At 35.5% G+C, this 23849-nt stretch overlaps 2 protein-coding genes across 4 annotated transcripts in view; both read left to right on the top strand.

Annotated features, from left to right (window-relative positions):
* LOC142345741 (phosphoinositide 3-kinase regulatory subunit 4-like) overlaps positions 1-10641 on the top strand; it is a 428489-nt gene extending 417848 nt beyond the window's left edge. For all 3 annotated transcript variants that reach the window (XM_075398038.1, XM_075398039.1, XM_075398040.1), the window contains one exon: positions 10134-10641. In XM_075398038.1, the coding sequence (XP_075254153.1) occupies positions 10134-10501 (368 nt within the window). In that variant the 3' untranslated portion in view covers positions 10502-10641. The remainder of the gene's footprint in view (positions 1-10133) is intronic.
* A 511-nt stretch (positions 10642-11152) lies between these two features.
* LOC142345736 (uncharacterized) overlaps positions 11153-23849 on the top strand; it is a 160978-nt gene continuing 148281 nt past the window's right edge. The window contains exon 1 of the mRNA XM_075398032.1: positions 11153-12085. Within this exon, the coding sequence (XP_075254147.1) occupies positions 11159-12085 (927 nt within the window). The 5' untranslated portion in view covers positions 11153-11158. The remainder of the gene's footprint in view (positions 12086-23849) is intronic.

Here is a 23849-nt window from a genome sequence, read left to right as displayed (position 1 = left end):
CAAAATGCGATGAACTGTTTTTTTTTGTCTCAGAAAATTCCTAGTATCAAAAATGGTTGGTGGAGTGCAGTCTTGCAAATGTTCATGATTTTGGTGATCATGAGCGATATACAAATGAAAATGTTGGTCGGGGGGCAGAGTTCAAACAATAACTTGATCAATATGATTGGCCATCAATTGAAATGAGATGCAATTTTTCTTAAAATTGAAGCCAAAAATTTAAAGTTTTTGAGACTAGGTTACGATTACTCCGCTTTTTTGGAACACAGATTTCTGAAATTTTCTGAAGTGAATACTTTCTAAAATGCCAAAATATGGCCTTTTTTTCTCTATTATTTGTACAAGTAATGGCTGGAAATTGTGAATTTCTTGTGAAGCTAGTCACCTTAGTACAACAAGAACTAGCACAAAATTAATGTGCAGATAGCATTAGAGATATGAAATGAGGTTTTGGCTTAAGACAATGTTTTTTTAATTAAAAAAGAACAATGATGCTCTTAATCACATGATTGATCTGACTTGCTTAATTGTTTCCGTGCAGAAAGAGATGGAAGACCGCGAAGCTGAGTTAGAAGCAGAAAGCAGGGCCGAGTTCCGACAGTTAGTCGACTCTAAGAAGAAAGACGACCCTCGTTACGTTGAAACAATGATTCACAGATATTTGAAGACGAGGAGAAGTTCGCCCAAAAAAAGCATCAGTGTCTCAATCCAGGAGAGAACTGAGAAGAATTTGAGGATTAACCAGAGGAGGAACTCTCTGAAGATTCCAACCGATCCAACCAAGCCGGAATTGGATACTGTCCAGGAGACTGTTCAACAGACTTCCAATTCTATTTCTTGACTTCGATATAGAGAAATTTTGTTATAGAAGAGTGTACACAACTGTTGTTGACAAAAATCAGTCTTTGATAGTCATCTTTATTATTGTAGTTTTTCTTTATCCTTTCATTGGCAAAATGTATGCATGTTTTCGATGTTTCTAGATTCCGTTTTACCTTTAAATTTCAAAGGTCGCTGCAATTATTTTATTCAGCTAGTTTTCATACAATTTATGCCTAGCCGTTCATGTGGTCTTGGGCTTTTTGGATCTATTCTGTTTCGGCCAATTTGCGCTGGGAGCGTAAGATTTATATGCCCCCTAAACGGGGGGGGGGGGGGGGGGGGCAGAATAGATTGACTTTTATGTGACTTTTCACTTTGACTTCTTGAGTCTTGCGCAATCTTATTTGCTCTCATTCAAAATTAAACTATACCTATCTTGTCAACCTATCACTTGAGAGCAACTCGTCTGACGTTTTGTCTTATTATAGTCGTGCGGTTGTAAGCTGAGCGTAGCGCTATTTTGTGGTTCGGCTCCTCCGTTGCTTTTATTTGCGTGATGCAAAAATTAAAGCTCATCGTACAAGTTCTGTTTAATAGCCACCGTTAGATACTCAAATGACTGTTAGTTAGGCGCTCTTTTTTTAACAATCAAAAGATTTTATATTGCATTGGTGCTCTTTAATGTAAAAATCTGTTCAATCATGTTTTATGAGTTTTAGGTAAATACCGAGGGCATTCATTCGGGGCGCTGGATTTTAGCAACTGAAACAAGATTTAAGTAATCTCTGATTTTCTTTAAATGGTGGAGTGTTAGTGAAATATGATGTAAATTTCAATGCTGCACGTGACAACTGTTTCGGTCAACTTGCGCAGCAAAATCCGAAGGCAGAGGGAACAAATTAGTGGGTTTTGTCCAGGTACTGTTCTAAGAGACGGCAGAGAAAGTGGGTTTAATTCATTTTTGCTGAGCAAGAAAGTTTATTTGTTCACGTGCGACCATTTGAACGCAGTTGACCATTTTAAGCACCAACAGAGCTTTTTGGATTTTGAGACTTTTGATGGTTTGTGCTTTTGGTCTCGTTTTTACTGATATTGGGCGTCTTGTTTACATTTGGGTTCTTTAAGGACTTAAACGATCTTTTAATTGCTCTCAAACGAAGTTTGTAGAACTTTTAATAGTCCTGCTGGACTTCTAAATCCGATTTTTCGTACTACTAACTTTTCCTCAAAGGCTTTTTTAATAGCATTAAAGTTTAGGCTATTATTGACCTTCTCTTGGTTTTTATTTCGTTACAGGATTTTATAACAGGATTTTTGTTACAAACATATGACGTAACAACCACTTCAAATCTGTTTTTTGTTCTTTCGCACATCTAATTCAACTGAATTGCGTGCGGGACGTCATTTTTTCAATCTTAGTGGAGCGAGTTCTTTTGTTCATTCGGGTGATTGTTTTTTGGTCACATGTGATTTATTTCACTCTTCAAAAATGACTTCCTCTCTCGGAAATTGACTTTTTCTTTACATCAAATAGATAAGGTCAAATTAGTGCATTAAAACAAGTTCCTTTTGGTCTGTTTCTTTTACTTTTACTATCTTTTTGAAACTGCAGATCTGCAAAACTATTGCGGAGATTTTCTGGCAATCTGACAGCTATGTACTTGCTATTTGACTCAAAAACGAGATAACAGGTGGCGTTGGAGGGCATTAAATTATTGATCATTTCTCTTAAAACCTTACATTTTTCTATTCTTTATGCATGTAATTCACGGAAACTGATGAGGAGAGAAAATCATGTTGTGATGGGCGGTTCTTGACCCCTCCCACACATTCACACTATGACTCGGACCATTCCCCCTCTGGTACTCAATCCTGCGCCTCAGCTCACTCTTGGCCTCCTTGTCCATCTATAGTTAATCTATTGGGATTTAGGTATTTACTGAGAGTTTCATGGGAATTTCAAGAGCCTGTTTTTACTGAAGCGGGCTTTTAAGTGCTTTCGAACGACGTTTGTAGCATCTATACTAGTCTTTTGGTCTTTTAAATTTTTTCTTGATTGACTTTTTGACGTGACGATTTTGAATTTTTCCCAAAAACGGCGTAAACAGGTAAAGCCTAGAACGTAATAATTTGTTGAGAAGTTCTAGTCTCTAAGTGTTCAGTTCAATAAAGACATAGATTAGTTAGTGGTGTGAGCGGCAGTTTTTTGCGCGCGATGTAGATTTCATCCCTCGCGCGTACTTGCCCTCCCCCTTCCTATTAAAATCCCCAAATCTTGATCCCCCATTTTACCCCCAACTCCGCCCAAGCCCTTCAGTACACAACCGCCCACAATCCAGCCTATCCCTTTTTCTTTTCCTCTCAAGCTTAAGCTAGCCTCATATTAAAAAAATTAATAAAGGAAGAGAAATTTTCCTTTTGGGTTATTTTTAGACTAGATCCACAAAGCTACTGCCGTTATTTTCTGGCAATATGCCAGCTATGTTTGTTTCTTTATATAAATTTTTGTCTGCCTGGGTTGCAAGTGTTTAGTTTTATGTCAGTGTCAATAGAAGATTTTTGAACAAATTTTGGCACGTAGCATTTTTTGAAAAATTTTCAGGTTTTATTTTTTGTTCCTTCCTATTGCCTGTTTTTGTTTTTCCATGGTATTATAGATTTGATTTCTGCATGATGTGCTAAGCCTTAGTAAGCAAAAGTTTGATCGCACTGTTTGTTGAAAATACTGTTTCAGACCCAACTCACATATTGTCGGATTTTTTTCTGCTCTTCATTTATTCTCGTTCGTTTTTCCACATTAAAAACCCCAACACAAAAGAGGTGGGTAGTTTATTTACGTCAGTAGTTAGCTTTGGTCTATTGTTAATAGCCACCGTCAGCCTCTCAAACGGCTCACTGTATCAACTGAATGAATTTTAATTTCTTTTACGCATTGAATTATGCAATGACAAGGTCAAACGAGTAAATTCAAAAGAAAGGGAATAAACCGATAAAGCCCGGTTGTTAGGTCATTGTGCATAAGGATATCAAAGTCCATTAGAGCGATTGCTAGCTGATATTAGTATTAAGCTTATTACCCTTCAGTTTAGAAGCTGAAGTAAGTATACGTTTAGAATGTAAAAAACTGCGCATTGAATTAGAACAATTTTTGAAAAATGTTGTCAATTTCAATCTCTTCTTTTTTCTTTTTCTGTTTCAATCCCGATGTGCGTCAACGGCGGCTATTTTGGGCAATCTGTCGGCTATGTTTCTTTAATTCTCTATTTCGTAGTTGTCCTGCTATGTTGTATGATATATTCCCTTAAGAGGTCAAGTTATAATAGTTATTTTAGTTACACCGTTAAAGAAAGTAACCGAAATAGTAAGGAGGTTTGAAGATTGATGCTTTCTAAATTTGATTTCAATTTGAAGCAAACAATTGGCGTTTGAACATGTTTTCTGTTTTTTTTTCAGTTTTTTTCTCTTGTATTTGGTATGCTCTTTCATCTCTGTTAGTTTAGTCTGACTGGCGTACGAATGGTTTCAATTGAATATATTTATTAGTTTTAGTCTATTGCTTTTCTCAATTTGGCAGTTTCCGAAATTTTTGTGACAGCTTTTAATTTCTGTCAGATTTGATTTTTTTGCTGCCTGGTTATTTATTCTCATTAATATATTAAATTGCGTTACGTTGAATCTGATGGTTAATGACTGACTTCTGTATTATCTCTTTTCGACACGTTTTACTGAAATTTTGAGGTTTCCTGTATTTGTTCCGCTTTTTCGTACATTGTATTTATGTCTGTCTCGATTACGACAGTTCTAGTACGCTTTTTGTAGCTAATAAATTTTTTGACGTGACGCGTAGTTTTTTTGCGAATTGTTTTACTGAATTTTTGAATCTGTATTTGTTTTACCTTGTCTACTTTTCACTGATGGGTATCAAAAAGGGTAATATACGCTTTCTAATGAGAGTTATCTTTCATGCAGTTAATGTTTTGTAAAACTTTCAATGACTTCGGTGCTCTTTATAAAAAAAATTGGTTAAAATTTGTTTGTCATATCTTTTTAATTGCTAGCAAACGAAGTTTGTAGCAATTATAGTCCTGTGGGTCTTTTTCATCTGATTTTTCGCTTGACCGATTTTTTGTCTGACGTTTTTGACTTTTAAGTGCTCTTAGAGCCTTTCAGCTCTGTTTCAGCTCAAACTGTTTTGGAGACTTATACTTATGGTGTGAAGGGCGGTTCTTAGAGGTTGAAGACCCCTCCACTGTTGACCCCCCCCCCGCCACCACCACTATTGCCCCCCATCCCACTGTTTCGTCACCCCCATCAGCCCTCGGTGCACCCCCCTGTTTCTAGCTACTGACGAAATACCGCTCGTTAAAAACACGCAAATTTATACTATTTTGCAATTTTTTTTCAAGTTTTTTGAAATTTTCTGTTTTTCCGTATTCAAGTCTCTCCAGACCCAGGGGCCAGAAAACATCCTAAGGGGTTTGATAAGAACTTACTGACAAATTTTTATTGGCCATGGAAGTTTTTCAAATTTTTACTGTCACAAATTTCAGCAACTTTTTGATAAAACCTGCTTTTTTAAGTTTTTTTGAGAGTGTTAGTCGTATTTTAATTTTTTTCAGCCTCAAGAGCCAAGGAACCTCCTCTAGGGTTTGAAAATAGGTTAATGTATAATTTTCAGATGTAATGGAATGTCTTGCAAGATTTTAACATCAATTTTTGAGCCTCAAGGGTCAGAAAACCTCAGTTGGGGTTTGATAGTAGTTACTGGAAAATTTTTGTTGGTCTTGGGTTAATTTTCAACATTATTATATCACAAGATTTATCAATTTTTGTTTTTAAAACTTGCGTTATTTTATGAAAGTTTTTTGTCGTTTTTTAGATTTCTCTAGCCTTAGGAGCCACATAACCTCCCCTAGGGTTTGATACTATGCTACTGCTTAGTTTATGGATTTAATGTAATGTTTTTCAAGATTTTCATATCACGAATTTAAGCAATTTTTTACAGTATTTGCAAATTTTTCATTTTTTTTTTAATTTTTCCGGCACCAGGTGCCCTGGGACCTCCTCCAAGGTTTGATAAGCTGCTGCATAGTTTCTAGAGTTAATGGGATGGTGATCAATTTTTTTATGACTCGTTTTACTAATTTTTGGATAAAATTTAAATTTTTCAAATTTTTGGAAAATTTTCATGTTCCAAGTTTAAGGATCTTTATGAGCCTGTGAAAATATTTCAGGCTTGAAACAGGATACTTGATAGTCTCATGAGACAATGAAATGGTTATTAAGATATTAATATCTTGAATTTTAGGAAGATTTTTTAATTTGCGATTGTTGCCAAAATTTTTCAATATTTCTTGTCCGTTTCTGAGTTTAACGACCATTGCTGCCCATCAAAACCTTCTAAGCTCCGGACATGGGTTACTTGACAGAACTTTTGTGACAAAAAATGGTTTTAATTTTTTTACTGCGAATTTAAATTTTCAATTTTGCCTTTTTTCAGTTTTTTTTTGCTTTATGATTTATTTACAAGGCCAGATAACCAGAAGTTGCAGAGTCGAATCCAATCTTGAAAAATATTCCTATCTCTCGTTCTCTCTCTGTCGGTTGGGTTTTCTTTCCTTCTCTTTCTCTTCCACGTTTTATCTCTCTCTCTCTCTCTATCTATTTCTCTCTCTCTCTCTCTCTCTGTTTGTTGATGCCGCACTTCAGCTGCTGTTATGTGGCGTAATGTCATCATCTCTGATCCTCATTAACAATGAGTGTTAATTGAATTGTTTTTTATCATACATAACTTAACGGGAACTTTTTGGGAAATCATTGTTAATTACTCTCAAAAGCTTTTTTGTAGCAAATATAATCCTGTTTGTCTCTTTTATGCAAATTTTTGCTGGGCCGATTTTTTAATGACCCATTTGACTTTCGTCTTCAGAAACGGAATGAGGTTGCGCCCAGTTTGCATTAAGTTCTCCGAGAGCCGTTCAGCCCACTAGTCTTAAGTATGCGATTAACAGAAACTGTTTTGGAGATTATACTTCTGGTGTGAAGGGCGGTTCTTAGAAATTCATTCCACACCCCACCCAACATCGCCCCCACATCAGCCCCCAATCCACTTTTGCACCCCCGCTGGGCTGCACCCCCGCTGCGCTCACCTTACGCCCCTTCAATTAATCTAAAGCTATCCTCACTAAACCGTGGCTAGCTATTGACGAAGCCAACCGCTCGCCGGTCGTTTGAGAGCAATTCGCCCGACGTTAGTCGGTTATGTTTATCTTCCTTATTGTTACCTTTTCTTGTTCGTCGTACTGAATGTTTTTTTTTGCATATGACGGAAGTCTTATGCGCTTAGTCGGGATTTATTCAACATATGGTTTTTGTTCTGATGACTGTGATACCGCTCGTTTTTCTCTTTTTGATCGTTGTCTACTATTTTGTCAATTTTTTTCCTCATAAGCTTTGTTCGAGCTGATGACCTGGTCTTGGATTCATTGATGTTTAATTAGGGACTTGTCCTGATATTTTTTTTGGGTTTAACTTGTCACAATTTGTGGTATTATCGTACCTCAGTCACTGTTTTTAACTGTGTAGAGTTTCGAATTCGTTTACAAGACCAATACTGTCAATATCAAGGTGAAAAGTTTAATAATTTGAAGCGATAAAGCTTTCGGTCATTATGACTTAGTGCATTCAGTTATCAATGTTTAGATGGTATTTAGCTGATTATCCTTTATTTTTATTGTCTTGGCATTTTAACGCAATCAGTTCTTAACTAGTGGAAATACGGACTATATAAGAAAAACTTATGGGCATTGAGAAAAAATAGACTATCAGTATCTCGTTTTTGCTACGTGTTTGAATCTCAATAGGCTAGCGTGGTCAGGGGCGGTAATTTTATTATCTAACGGCTAGGTTTTAATAGCTGCCGCGTTAACAGGTATATTTGTTCCTATTGATACAACTCCTAGTGGACCAGTGTAAAGCGTCTCATTATCTGTACATTTTGTCCAGTATAAGAAACTGCTGCATGTGAAAAAAGTTGGTCAATTTGCTGTGCAAAATTTATTTCAAAATTGTTTTTCACTGTTTTTTTCATGCAGAAAGAGACATCGGGAATCTTTTCTGAAAGAAGTGAAAATAGCATTTTTCTGCATACTTTTATTTGAGAAAATGTGAAGTTTTTGCTAAAACGTGTGAGTATTCAAATGAGGCATATGCATAGCGTTTAAGTTTCTGCTGATAATTGCTATCCGAAATAACTCAACTATGGTGCAGTATAAAATTTCCAGGCACGCGTTTTGTCAGTTTTATTTGGTTGGCGTTTTTGTATTGAGAGAATTTGCATTTGAGTGTGGTCTTTTTGAAAAATACGTTGTCTACTTTTTCTGATTTCAATTGAGAGTTCTGGGCACTTTGCTTCACCTGAATTTACCTTAACGTACCTCTTCTTTATTAAATCCTTATTTTCATCTATCTGCATCGATTATAGAGTACTGCATTGTAATTGGTTAAAAATAAACTATACTGCTTTTTTTATTAATTTAAAGTATACATTTTATATGCATTGAATATGGAGGATGAGATTCCTCACACTCGACAGCTTTTTCCCCTGACGCCGTGATTTTTGTTAGCGAAATTGACATAGCCTCATACGAAATCAAATAGTTGCTGCTCCTTTTCGAAAATTAAAACAACACTTTTAAACCTATTTCATACACTTTAAAAAGTTTTCTACCGTTCAGGCGCCAATACAAGTCATACGAACTGTACTCAATATACACATAAAAATTTAAACAGGATACTTACATTAAAGCACTGAATTGTTAATTCTGGAATTATTTGTTACCTGTAACACACATTTGTGTACTAAGTAGCAAAAATGAAAATACTTCAAGTAATGCTATTCATTTGTGAAATAGCGTAATCCATTTTTGTTAAGCTAAGTTTTTACTAAGGCTACTTTGGAAAAGGGGGGACTATTTGCAGTTCTGAGCTAAGAATTTAAAACCCAACACACCTCCATGCAAAACTACATGTAAGCTTTTTTATTTTTGTTTTCTTATTCGAGAAATCAGATCATCCGAGTTGTGCACTCGCCGCAGTGTGAGCAAATTTCTGAGCGTTCAGTTAGCGCGAAGTTAATTGTCGAATAAATGTTTGTGGTCTTCTGGTGCTGAGTTCAGTAGCTGCTGAGAATAAATGCGTTCCGGTGGGTCAAGCCTGATTATGCCACTTTAGTGTTTTGGGACAACAATCGATCATTTGTGAATAACATGTCCTGGCTGCTGCTAAAAATAAAGATAGTCATCTATTCCTTTTGCAAGCTGATCAAGTTTCTCTTGATTGCGCATGTAGTTCGTGCATGTTGTTCGGAATTCTTTGCCAAATTAAGCTAAACTTCTTGCAATTAGGTTTCGCGCGCTTGCTCCAAATCATTCCAGTCTGGCAGATCGGGAATAATTTGGTTAACAGAGGGGACAATTCAAGTTTGAGCTTCATCAGGCTTGATTAAAATATTGTTTCCTTCAAGCTCATTGCCACATTTCAACGCGATTACGAACGCACTTCATTCCTGGTGTTGCATAACATCTGCTAGTCCCATTGAGTTGGAAGAGCATTAAGGTTCGCGCTGGTTAGCAGCCATCGTCCGTAACCCAGCTTTTCAGCTTTCCCTTTTCGGGGAAGTTTAACGCTCTTCACGTGGCATTTCTCTTGAGCTTCGTATTCATCTTGAAAGAGTTGAAACAGGAGTGTAGCGATGCTTGAATCCTTGTTATTCTGTACCGAGAATTTGTTTCAATAGACACTATGGGTTACTGATCCAATACAGCTTTCGAGAATTTTTAAAGTCAATATTGCTGCAAAGTTACGGTTCTCTGAGATTCGTCACAGTATATGAGTGCTATCTTCTGCTGCTTGACAAAGCAATTTATGGCTGTAAATCGTAATGTTATTCGATAGCGCAAAGTATCTTTGTTGCCTAAAACACTCTCCACTTTTTCTATTTTCCAGCTAAATCTTCTTGGAATTCATAGTGCAGTAATCGGATGATTAAAAAAACAATTGCTATGCTTTATTCGGTAATTTTTGCGGTCCTGCTGTCTATCCGCGTGGGTTAAGCTTCATAATATAGGGATTTAGAGGTCATTTAAGGATCTTTCAACTCGTTAATGCACCTATCCCTTCAGCGGAGTTGGGTGTCTTTCAAAGTGCGCAAATATGCTGCGTTGGTATCCTTCTCATCCTTCGATGCAGCAGAAATTTTAATTTGGTTTTACTCGTAAGAAAATAAAATATAGCAAAAGTGCTTTTTATAGGCGGAAGTGACAAACGAGTCCGCTTTTGGGATGTCTCAAACCCAGGACGCTCTTACGTCATCAGCAACAGCATCCAGGCCCCTGGCGTTGAACAGACATTCCACTACACCCCCGAGATGGTTCAAATTTCAAAGGAAAACAACCCTTCTTTTTCTAACAAGGACCGTGAACGGAACACTGAAGATGTTGAAGTTATTCGAGAATCAATCGCAGATACGCACAGACAGCAGATGTTCAGACGTGGCCCTGAGTTGCCAGCCTTTAGTCACCGAGACCTGGTCACTGATGTTAACTTTGTAATGGGTCAGTCCGGGACATCCTACTTGCTGTCCAGTGACATGTCCGGAGTTATAAAAGTCTGGAAGTGAAAACGCTAGAAGCGAGAGTTGTTACTTAGTTTATTCCAAACTATAAAGCTGCTCTATTTATTTTTTTCAAATTAGTAGATTACTTGTAGCAATTGTACGTGAATTTTATAAATTGTGCTATAATTGATATCTAAAATCGTTGTTCTTTGAACTATTGAGGTTGCTGTTTGCAGCAGCGACAAAATTAACAGGGACGGTAGGAGTATAAAATTAAATAGAATTAAAAATTACAATCTTAGGGTTTAAAACGATGTTGATACAATAGACGAATAAAAATAGTAATGGCCAGGGTTGACCTTTCCCGGTAATCCTACAAGTATCATATATGATGTCATACAAATCATAACGTATTTCCTAGTACGATCCTTGCATAGAACAATTAAGGGAAATAATATATGATCCTTGTATGATTACCAGGAAATCATCTTTGATCCTTGTATGATTACCAGGAAATCATATATACCGGTACAAATAAGGTATGATAGTGAGAAAAATAACAATTGAACAAAAAATGTCTGAGCAAATTGAATACTTAACGCCTGTCGTGCAATTTCGTCCGTTCACAGTTACGCCTGGTTTTATCATGCACCGAGTTACTGAAATCTTGACTAATAATAGCAGACTAACTTAACCTTTTGTGCTTTCAGATTATTTAATATGGCAGATTTTTTAGACACCTGCTTAGACATTGCGAGTCAAGTCGAGTTCTATCGAAGTGAAAAGGCAAATCTTCAACAGTTGAACAGAACACTCAAAGAACAAGTCGATGCTCTTTCCTCTCATCTCATAAGACTTAGTTTACTACGGGAAGTTGAACACATAGTTGATCAATCCGCTATTTCCGAAGACAACAAAAATGGTGCTAATGACGTTAACCAATTTATCAGCAATTATCAGTTACATATGCTGTTACCCAGAAATTTCAATATTTATCTCTCCAATGAGTTTATCACCAGTCGTGATTTATGCGACAAGCTTTCTAAATTGTTGTTTAAGTTCACAGCGAGTCCTGTTTTTTCGTCTTTTATTGTATTTAGCGCATGCAAATACGTACGAAACAATTCTGTCGATAGTACTAACCAAACAATCAGTGAACAAAAGCTATTTATACAATTGCTGCAGATATTTTCGCAGAGTATTTACTCGCAAGGAGTATTACCAGACGACGAGCGTCAACTAGTTAAGTTTCACTGTGATTTAAGCGGACGGATTCTCAAGTCAAGCGGAAATTTCAGAACTCCGTCTTTTATTTACCTGTCTCTCAAGGAACTGGTCAGAAATTGTGGACAAATGTCTCTAAATGTGTTTTCGGAGCAGTTTTTGATGCCTTTGGGATTGGAACTGTTGCTCAATTTGTTACCATTTCCAAGAAACGCGACTGGGAGTTCACATTTCAACTCTGTTTCTGATAGTGATCAGTATGCGGAGTTGCAGCAGCTGTTCAATGCTCAAAGTGGGGTGAAAATTGACGAGCAGAAGTTGATGGCCTTTTGCCACTCTGTTTCTGCTGTTATTGAGTCCAATGTTAAAATGCTGCCCCCATGTTTGAAGTCGTTTCTCGGGTCCATCGAAGCTAGTCTGAAGGTAAGATATGTAGTCTAAGCTAACGTTCAATGCTAAATTCCATGACTAATCAGTTTTCTCTTGTAATGTTGTTCTTAAGTTATACCTATCAGTAGCGCAATTCCTGTCAAATATTTAAAAAAGCAGTTCTCAATGTCCGTAGAGTTAACCCATAGCGAAAACCCAACAAATCAATTTACGTTGTATTATATTTATTATATGCTGTACAAGCAAGTTGTACAAGTTCTAAATGTCTTTATGTACAGTTTTTGGTCCGTTTGAGTTCAGTTTGTAATGTACGCGAAGCGGTTGACCTCCTCGTGGTTTTTTAATTCAAAAAGTTTGAATTAGATTCTGCTTTCTCTTTCACTTCGTGTGAGGACACGTGACTTTTTCAAAATACCTTTGAATTGGAGTGAAAAATTGGTATTCGAACAATTTGGCGGTTTTTGAGGTGGATTTTCTTTTCAGGTGCGTCAATTTGACTTCTGTTTTCAGAGTTTCTTCTCCTTCGGTGCTTTTAAGACGGTACATATGTGTTCTAATTGTGCCCATTTGCCTTTGCTTGGGTTCATTAAGGGGCAGCTAAAACTTATGACACTGCCACTATTTGTCATAAAATATTAGTGAATTTTACATTTTACCCCCTTTAAAATTATCTGTTGTCTTATCAATTGGCATCATCAATGACAGGTCTTATTGGTTTCTACTGAGGCATAAAAGAACCTATTTAATGGCTCGAGCTAACATCTAGTGGTTTTCATGACTTTGACACAATTTTTTGAATTCAAAAATTTTGAAGGGATTTTTGAGTTCTGCAAATATTTGTTGTTCTTTTTTGATCTCTTATCAATTAATCCGATTGACGGTAGGTCTCTGATGCTGTTAATAGGGAATACGTTTATCGATTTAATCTTTTTGTTCAAATTTAGTGCTTTCTATTACTTTGACACTAATTGTTTTCAAGAATAATTATCGATTTTTAGTTATGCGTGGGTTTTTCTTTTCAACTTTATTGTCTTAGCTCTTAGTCTCATTGTTGACAGGTCTCATTGGATGCCTAAAAGGCTTCAATTAAAGCAAGCCCTTTCAGTTCATTGCTATTACTTTTTGTGACTTATACGCTTGTTTGTTTTTAAAAAAAATCGGAGACTTATTTAGTTTGCTAACACTTGTTGTACTTATTGCCGTCTTATTACTTAATCTCATTGATGACCGGTCTCAACAGTGCTCATTGAGGGGTCAATTAATTGATTTAACTTATCCTTCAGTATCTGTTGCGTTCTGTGACTTTTATACTAAGTTTTCAAAAAGTTTCAGCGAATTTAATTGCGATTTTTGGTTATTCTTGTCTTATCATCTAATATTATTAGTGAGAGGACTCATCGACATTTAATTAAAGGTTGCTAATGAGAAATATAGGAGTATAGTTGGCAGTTTGAGTTCATTGCAATTGCTTTTGATGTTCGTGCTGTCTTTTTCAAAAAATATAAGTTGAACTTTTAGTGTTGCTTGTTTTTGGTGTTCTTGTGTTATTTTATTGCTTGGTCTCATTACTAACAGCTATCTTTTGCCTTTTAAGGCGGAGTAAGTTTTTTTCAGGTCATAAATTGATACAATCATTTGAATTGTGTTTCACGACCTGTACTGCTATGTTTTTCTATTTCGTCAAGATTTTTGTTATGACCATATGAGGTCACAATCACTTCAACTCTACTGTTTGTTCATTCGCTCATGCAATTTCAATTGAATAGCGTGAGTGACTTCCTTTTTCACTCTCAATGGAGCGACTTTTTTGTTCAGTCGTGTGATTAAGTTTTTGTTCAAACGTGAATTACCTCACTCTCAAAAATGACTTCCTCACTTTGAAATTGACTTTTTATACTTCAATTCAAAGAGAAAAGATCAAACGAATGTATGTCACTCTAAATGAATGTTATTTGAGAAAAGCTAATAGAGACGGCAATAATTTATATAGATCCTTAATCAAATTATAACATCTCACCCCTCAATGAAAAGAATAATTTTTTGTCTGTCTTCATTTTTTGAGACGCCTTTGAGAAAAGCCTTTAAGAAAGCCTTCTGTTATTTGATGCTTACTGCTGTCAGAATCTAGTTATTCGAATAGCTGCTTCTTGGTAAAAATATCTTTGGGTCGTTTCCGGAGTTCTTCCGGCTATGTTTCTCTTTGCTCAAAATTGTTGGATATATCCATATGACGTCAATCATTTCAAATCTGTTTCTTTTTTCATTCGTTCGTGCCATTTTGACTGAGGTGCCAGCGTAACGTTAGTGGAGAGAGTTTTTGCTCATTAGCTTTAACAACTTTTTGGTCACTCGTGACTTACTTCACTGAAAAGAATGATTTGACTTCCTCAATTTGAATTTTCTTTTTAATTCAAAGAGATAAGGTCAAGTGAGTATATGTCACTCTAATTGAAGTCTAGTTGAGAGCAGCTAATTAAAGCAACAATAGATTAAGCATTTCCTTAATCAGTTTATAGCATCTCAGCATTTAATAAAAAGCTTTTTTGGTCTCCTTTACTACCTTCTTCAGACTACAGATCTACGAAGCCGTTGCGGCTGTTTTCTGGCAATCTGCAAGCTATATTAGTAATCTGGTTGCAATTTGGTGTAATAATACGTCAAGATTTGAAGAGTTTCTTTGTAAAGTAAAGGGTGTTTAACATCCTGTTGTGGTTCAATATATGTTAGTCTTGTCTTTTTAATTCATTTTGTTGCTTGATAGGCTTTTCGTCTGTCTGTTTTGCTTTTTGTTGCGACCCATCTTGAGGTGGAGGAACTATATACTCAAATAATTTTTTTCAGTCAGTTTTGATCGATCGATTTATTGATCTTAGAGGGTTGTGAGTGGTATCATAACAAAGCCTGTCCAGCGTAGAGTAGGGAATTAAAAAGATTTTTGGTTCCGTTTTTTAGAGTGGGTTATCGTTGTTTTATTTTCTGTAAGTTTTAGATCGAATTGCGCTTTTTTCACATTTTCTGGAATTTTGCCTAATTTTTGTCAATTTTGCTGAAAAATTGTTAACAGTAGTACTGTTGATCTTATTTTGAAAAACAAAAACTATTTTGGTGGATTTTTGGTGGACAATGTTCAGCAATCTGTCAGCTGTCTTCAAATTAGTTAACCTCTCCACTTTTATATTTGCGTTTATTTAATTCCTACTCGTGCATTTCTTGATTTTAGTTTTTTGTTCAAACGTTTCGAAACTGCTGGGGCAGAATGGAGCTCAAACAAAGTTATAGCAATCATTTTTATCCGCGTTGATCTTTTTCCGCAATTTTGCGGACAACCGATTGTTCGTCTGGCCGTTTTCAAGTGACTGTTTCATTTAGTTCTTGACTTTCGCGAAGTAAAGTGCTCTCATTCAGAAGTTTGCAACTAACAGATCAGCTCGACTGCATGTAGCTTGAGAGCAACTCTCACAGATCAACCGCCATTGGCGCTCTGTGTTTTTTTTAAATGGTCGCAAAGCGATAGCTTAGGCTATTGTTGAACTTCTCCTGTTTCTACAATTCGACGAATTTCAATTGTTATAGGGCACTGTTTTTTTGCACATTTTTTTACTTGTTAAGTGATGATTGACGCCACGCCAAAAGATGAAGTTGAGCAAAAAAGCGAATGGTTTTGCGGCGTAAAATTTTGTCGCTCTAATTTTAAAGTGGGTTGAGAGTGTTTGAACCGATTTTCCCATTTTTTAATATGACTATTTTCTAAATAGCTTTCCCAATCCATGTATAGTCCTCTCTACGTCAAGATTTTTTTTTTTGAAAATTCTTTAAATGTTATCAGGATTTGTCCTGCTTTTTTTATCAAGATTGCAGAAGAGCTTTAGAAGGTACAATAGAAGATGCAGAAGAGACCTGCTATGTTTTTCTATTGGGTCAAGATTTTTGTTATGACCATATGACGTCACAATCACAATCAGAGAAAAGATCAAACGAATGTATGTCACTCTAAATGAATGTTATTTGAGAAAATTTAATAGAGACGGCAATAATTTATATAGATCCTTAATCAAATTATAACATCTCACCCCTCAATGAAAAGAATAATTTTTTGTCTGTCTTCATTTTTTGAGACGCCTTTGAGAAAAGCCTTTTGATGCTACTGCTGTCAGAATCTAGTTATTCGAATAGCTGCTTCTTGGTAAAAATATCTTTGGGTCGTTTCCGGAGTTCTTCCGGTTATGTTTCTCTTTGCTCAAAATTTTTGGATATATCCATATGACGTCAATCATTTCAGATCTTTCTTTTTTCATTCGTTCGTGCCATTTTGACTGACGTGCTAGCGTAACGTTGGTGGAGAGAGTTTTTGCTCATTAGCTGTAGCAACTTTTTGGTCACTCTTGACTTACTTCACTGAAAAGAATAATTTGACTTCCTCAATTTGAAATTTTTTCTTTTTAATTCAAAGAGATAATTCAAGTGAGTATGTGTCACTCTAATTGAAGTCTATTTGAGAGCAGCTAATAGAGGCAACAATAAATTAAGCTTTTCCATAATCAGTTTATAACATCTCAGCATTTAATAAAAAGCCTCTCTTTGGTTCCGTTTACTACCTTCTTCAGACTACAGATCTACGAGGCCGTTGCGGCTGTTTTCTGGCAATCTGCAAGCTATGTTAGTAATCTGGTTGCAAATTGGTATAATACGTCAAGAATGGAAGGGTTTCTTTGGAAAATAAAGGGTGTTTAACTTCCTGTTGTGGTTCAGTATATGTTCCTTTAATGCATTTTGTTGCTTGATCGGCTTTTAGTCTTTCTGTTTGTCTTTTGTTGGGACCCATCTTGAGGTGGCGGAACTGTATACTCAAATGGTTTTTTTTGTTCAGTCACTTTTGACCGATCGATAGATTCATCTTAGAGAGTTGTGAGTGGTATCATAACAAAGCCCGTCCAGCGTAGAGTATGGAATTAAAAAGATTTTCTGTTTTCGCTTGATTTAATTTTTGGCAAAATGTGTTGCTAAATATTTCAAAACTCTGCCTTTCATGAAAAATTGCACTATATTAGCTTCTTTGGTCCACTTTGATCGAATTTGCCAGAAGTCCACACCAAAAGTCAGGTAATACAATCTTTGTAAACTACAAAGGGAGCTAATGCTACTTCCACTTCCATTGAGAGTAGTCTGGAATTAACTTTTTTTTTGGTTTTGTGCTAACTTTACGAACATGAAAAATGCATTTTTTTTATCTTTTAACTAGCAAATTATCTAGATCTATATCTTTCGAAACAATTGAGTATTCTTAATGGACGAACAGCAATAGCAAGGCTGGCTTTGGTCCAATCTTGGACTGTTACAATCCAAAAAATTTCGTATTGTAATCAGTCGTTCTTTTTGAAAAAAATTTTCGATCTGTAATATATTAATTAAAGAACACAAAATTTCAAATCAAAGCTCACCGTTGATAGGTCCAAATGGTTTCCTAAGCAATTCCAAATTCATGTATCTAGTTTATTGCCTCGAAAGATAATGCTCGTTTTGACTTTAATAATTGTTTGTTTTTTAAATAAACAATGGCTTATTGAACTTTGCCACTAGCTTTTCTCTTAATTTGGTCAATTTGTAGCTTAGTGTTAGCTGAGAAAGAATGATTCTTCTCCTTGTTTCTACTGAATTAGAATTCAAAAGTTTGCGGTTTTACGCGTTAAGTTATGGTTTTCTGGCTATGGTTTTAGTACTAGGTTTCACAATTTTTTTTTAGGCATTTTTCACGTTTTTTTCTCGTTTTGTCACATCATCTCATTATTGACAGTTCACGTATTATTGGCCTTCAAAATAAGGCACAATTGAACATATAATAGTCTTTACAGAACCTTCATAGATTATGCTTTTAACAGCTTCGACACCCCTTCTTAAAGAATTTATTTAATTTTTTACATTTGTCTTCGACTGTCGTTTCTGTTTTGTCTTCTAAGTGATATGAAATTTCTTGGATAACTACAGGTCTCATTGGCTTTTTATGGAAGAATGAATGAGCCTGTATTCTGATTTGAGTAGATAGTTGATGGCTTTCATGACAATCGTTTTCAAAAATAAAAAAAAAACAATAACTTTGCGTTTCTGTTTATTGTCTCTTTTTTATCTTTTCGCGTTAATTACGGGTCACATATGTCATTATTGTCGTCGAATGAGGGTGCAAGTGTACAAATTCTAACGTTTTTAAAGAATTTGTAATTAGATTACTGGCTTCGACACGGGGTTTTTCGCAAAAAAAAACAAAACTAATTTTTAGTTTTTATCCATTTTGTAGTTACAGATTTTCATGACTAAGAAAATAATTATTTTCCAAAAGTAACAAAAGTTTTACTTAATTTTGCCTTTTTCTCTTTTTGTCTACTTTTTACCTTTTCCCATTAACAAGAGGTCGCATACCACATTATTGGCGTTTGAGGAACTCCCCACTGAACATATTTTGGGGCGCAAAATATGGCTTAAAGGCTTCGACAGCTTTCTCTCGCAAATTTTAATTCGATTTTTTGTTTGTTGTCTTTTTTTTAATCTTTTTGTAACCACGTGAAAAATAGAATAATGACTGGTCTTTATGTCTCCTATAGAGTCGTATGTGATCATAAACATGTTGGATGGTTTCAATCAGTCTCTCATGGTTTTTTATTACTTGAAAATCAATTGTTTTCAATAAATATAGGCAAATTTTTAACTTATGTTTTTTCTTCTTGTCTAATTGTTACTGAGTCATATTATGGAGTGGTCCAATATCTTTCATAGTGAAGTGCAAGTAAATTTGTTTAGTTTCAGTTTTATCTGACGCTATTTTGACCTTGTTATTAAGTTTTAGACTTTTAGCTTTGAAAAAAATGGACAAAGTTTTGGATGTAATGTTTGTTGTTATTGTTGTTTGATTTTGTTTTTCGTCTTTACTTGCTTTCTTAATAATGGCTGATTTCATCAGTCTAATGCGGCATTTTTTTTACTCCACAGTTATTTGAGTTGGAGGCGATGTTTTTATTCATACACATTTTTTGAAAAATACTTTTTGGGGGATTTCTATCTGTTCCTCATTTCGTAGACATTTTTTTTTCAAAAATGTGCGGGGTCGGAACTTTATGCGCGAACGCACATTACCAAGTCTCCTTGTTGTACTGAAAAATTAAATAGATGTAAAGCACCAAGGGTGACCCGTCGCTGAGTTGTACTGGTCTTAGAGCTGTACTGGTCTTTCAGTGTACAATTCAACAAAGCTGTTGAAAACACATAATTTAATGGTGTGAAGGGCAGTGTTTTGGCGGTTTGGACCCCTGTCAATAACTCCCGAACCCACATTCCCCCATTCGCACTCTCCAGTTCAAGTTTCCCCTAACTATTCCTACATACCATGCTCTTTCCAATAAGCTACCCAATCATTAGACTACTACCGAAGACAACTGCTCACCAGTCGTAGGAAAGCAGTTCGCCCGACGTTAGTTGGTTATGGCTTTGAAGTAGAATGAGAAAGCAGCGAACTTTTCAATGACTTTTAACACAGCACCTGAATTTTTTGCCTGATGTCATTTGTTACTTTTTTGTACGAGGTTTAAGGTCAATCAAACAATGATTTCTATAAAATCGTAAATGAATTACCTCCTTCAGAAAGCGATGTCTTTGTTTACTCATTGAGAGTTGAAGTTCATTAAAGGTAATCCAAACCAGATTATTCAAGTGTTCCGTTGCTTTGGAGACCCTTTTTTGAAATTCGGTCTCGAAATGAGGATTTAATTTGAAAATTTTTAGTGGCATTTTTTTTCAGTTAATTGGGCTGTTTTGTTTTTTTTTCCATCCAGGGGTCTTAACAGCATTTTTGGTGAACAATGTTCAGCAATCTGTCAGCTGTCTTCAAATTAGTTAAACTCTCCACTGTTATTTTTGCGTTTATTTAATTCCTACTCGTGCATTTCTTGATTTTAGTTTTTTGTTCAAACGTTTCGAAACTCCTGGGGCAGAATGGAGCTCAAACAAAGTTATAGCAATCATTTTTATCCGCGTTGATCTTTTTCCGCAATTTTGCGGACGACCGATTGTTCGTCTGGCCGTTTTCAAGCGACTGTTTCATTTGGTTCCTTGACTTTCGCGAAGTAAAGTGCTCTCATTCAGAAGTTTGCAACTAACAGATCCGCTCGACTGCATGTAGCTTGAGAGCAACTCTCACAGAGCAACCGCCATTGGTGCTCTGTGTTTTTTTAAATGGTCGCAAAGCGATAGCTTAGGCTATTGTTGAACTTCTCCTGGTTCTACAATTCGACGAATTTGAATTGTTATAGGGCACTGTTTTTTGCACATTTTTTAACTTGTTAAGTGATGATTGACGTCACGCCAAAAGAAGTTGAGCAAAAAAGCGAGTGGTTTTGCGGCGTAAAGTTTTGTCGCTCTAATTTTAAAGTGTGGTGAGAGTGTTTGAACCGATTTCCTCATTTTTTAATATGACTATTTTCTAAATAGCTTTCCCAATCCATGTATAGTCCTCTCTACTTCAATTTTTTTTTTAATTGATGAAAATTCTTTAAATGTTATCAGGATGTCCTGCTGTTTTTTTATCAAGATTGCAGATGAGCTTTAGAAGATACAATAGAAGATGCCTTTAGAAAAAAGTAAGTAAACTATTAGTTTGTTGTCTATTTAATAGCCGCAAAGCGATAACTGGGGCTTTTATTGGGATTCTCTTTTTTGGACTCGAAGAGGCGTTATGGTCTGTAAAGTATAAAAAAGTTGTTTCGGTGAACAAATTCGAAGAGCGGAGAAGAGAGAGATAGAAAGAGAAAAAAGAAAGAAAGAAAGAAAGAAAGAGAGGGGGGATTTGTGCATGCCGTCTTTTCAAAAAGAGCGAGAAATGTAGGCGTGATAAATTTTTTGCTAAGGGAGAAATTTGTTTTGTTCACGTGCGGCTTTTTCGAGTTGTTTTTCCATTTTCCATAACTTCTGTGTTGTCTAAGACGTTTTTTAGACTAAAGTTATCATTTTAAGGTTGTTTTGATAGCGTTTGTTTGGGTTTTGTGAAATCAGTGTAGTTTTACGCTAATGAAAGGTTTTTTTCAACTATCTCTCATTTTGAGGCTATTTTAGCAATTTTTAGCCCATTTTGCTATTACTTTCAATTGAAACTAAGCTTAATGCTCGTGGGTAGTTTTTAATACAATTTAATTTTGGGTTCTTGTGCCAAGCATTTTGTCCTCTAAATTTTGACAAAAAATTGGGAAAAATTGTTGAATTTTAAATTTTATTACAGTTTTCCCTTTATTTCAGATTTAGAGATGTTTATGTTCTTATTTTGGAGTGTCCGATTTTGTGTGAGCAATGAAAGTGTCTCGATTGAATGAATTAGTGTTTTCAGTTTGTATTTGTACTCGTAAGGGAATTTTTGTATTTGTTTTGGGTTAATTTACTTTTTAGCTAATTTTTTTTCGTTTTTTCAATTAAGTCTTTTTTGTTCTTTGATGCTTTCTGCCGTGAGAATCTAGTTATTCGAAAAGCTGCTTTTTGGTAAAAAAACTTCTTCGGGTCGTTTCCGGAATTCTTCCGGCTATGTTTCTCTTTTGGTCAAGATTTTTGGTTACATCCATATGGCGTCACAATCATTTCATATCTGTTTTTTTTTTATTCGTTTGTGCAATTTCGATGGGCAATTTCGATTTTTTGCTCATTAGCCTTAACATTTTTTGGTCATTCGTGACTTACTTCACTCATAAATGACTTGAAATTTGAAATCCTTTTTGACCTGAAATCACCTGAAATCAAACCTGAAATGACCTGAAATCAATTTGAAATTTCTTTATTTTTAATTCAAAGAGATAAGGTCAAGTGAGTACGTGTCACACTAATTGAAGTCTATTTGAGAGCAGTTAATAGAAGCAGCAATTAATTAAGCATTTTCATTATCAATTTATAACATCTCAGCATTTAATAAAAAGCTTCTTTTTTGGTCTGTCTCTGTTACTACCTTTTTGAGTCTGCAGGTCTACGAAGCTATTGGCTTTTTTCTGACAGTATGCGAAAAGTTCTCGAATTATAAAAGAGGTCTTAATTTTCGAATTTTGGCGTTCTTTGACACTTCACTTGGCTATGGTATTGAGAAGTGTAAATGTTCCTTCTTTGTTTTATTGCTCTCAAGCGAACTTTGTAGCAATTATATTAGTCCTATCGGTCTTGTTTTAGTGCGATTTTTCGCTTGACCAATTTTTCGTCTGACGCTTTCAACTTTTCGTCCTCAAAAAGAGGATAAACAGGTAGCGCCCAGCGGGCATTAAGTGCCCTTAGAGCGTTTCAGCTTTGTTTTAGCTCAAACTGTTTTGGAGACTTAAACTTATGATGTGAATGGCGGTTCTTAGAGGTTGAAGACACCCCCACTGTTGAACCCCCTCGCTATTACCCCTTCCCCCCACCACGTTGTTGCCCCCCCACCCCACTGTTGCCCACCCCATCCCTCTCCCCAGCAGCCCCCAGTGCGCCCCCACCCCTTGCCCTGTGGCTACTGACGAACAACCGATGGCTAAAAACCCGCAATTTTATACTAATTTTCAGAATTTACTTTCTCACCATTTTTTTCAAGCTTTTGTAATTTGTCATTTTGAGATTTTTAGGTGTTAGGTGTCAAGGAGCCTCCTCTAGAGTTTTATAATAGGTTACTGCATAGCTTCTCGTGGTAGTGGAATGGTTTCGGCATTTTAACATCACGAATTTTAGCATTTTCTTTACAAAAAGAGCAAATTTTTTCAATTTTTCGAGATTTATTTTTCATTATTCACGTCTTTCTAGACGCAGGGGCCAGAAAACGTCCTTATGGGTTTGATAATAATTCACTGAAAAAATTTTATTTGCCGTGGTTTAGTTTTCAATTTTTGAATATGACAAACTTTTTGATAAAACTTACATTTTTTCAAGTTTTTTGAAAATTTTTGTCAGTTTTTAGGTTTCTCTGGCCTCAAGGGCCGAGGAACTTCCTGTAGGGTTTGACAATAGGTTACTGTATAGTGTCTTATTGTATAATGGAGTGTTTGTCAAGATTTCAACACCACGAATTTTAGCATTTTTTAAACAAAATTTGCGATTTTTTTCAATTTTTTTGACATTTATTGTCTTTATTCAGGTTTTTCAGCTTAACAGAAAAACTCCGTTAGGGTTTGATAATAAGTCACGGGAAAGTCTTTTTGGTCATGGATTATTTCTCAACTTTTATTATCACAATTTTTAGCAGTTTTTTATGAAACTTGCAGTTTCATAGTTTTTTGAAGTTTTTTTTTCATTTTGGCCTCTCAAGCCTCAAGAGCCACATAATCTTCTCCTCTAGGATTTGATTTTAGGCTACTTTATGGCTTCTAAATGTAATGGGATATTTTTCAAGATTTTAGTATCAGCAATTTTTAGAAAATTTTTTAAAGTTTTTTGAATTTTGTCATTTTTTCTGGCACCAGGATCCTCAGGATCTTTTCCAAGGCATGATAATAAGCTGTTGCGTAGTTTCTAGAACTAATGGAATGGGTATCAATATTTTAATGGCTCGAGCTTTAGCAGTTTTTTGATAAATTTTATTTTTCCAAATTTTCAAAATTCTCATGTTCCAAGTTTATGGTTCTTTATAAGCCAGTGAAACTATTTAAGCTTGAAAAAGGAATAATGGATAGTCTCTTGAGACAATGAATTGGTTTTGAAGATATTAATATCTTGAATTTTAGCATGATTTCAAAATTTTGCAGTTTTCAATTTTTTTGACTTTTTGTCCTTTTCCGAGTTTAACGATCATTACTGGCCAACGAAGCTTTTCAAGGTTACT

The sequence above is a fragment of the Convolutriloba macropyga genome, chromosome 9 (genome assembly GCF_964194025.1).
Source record: "Convolutriloba macropyga chromosome 9, txConMacr16.3, whole genome shotgun sequence".
In the NCBI taxonomy this organism is placed as follows: Eukaryota; Metazoa; Xenacoelomorpha; order Acoela; family Convolutidae; genus Convolutriloba; species Convolutriloba macropyga.
This window is presented reverse-complemented; position numbering and strand designations above follow the sequence as displayed.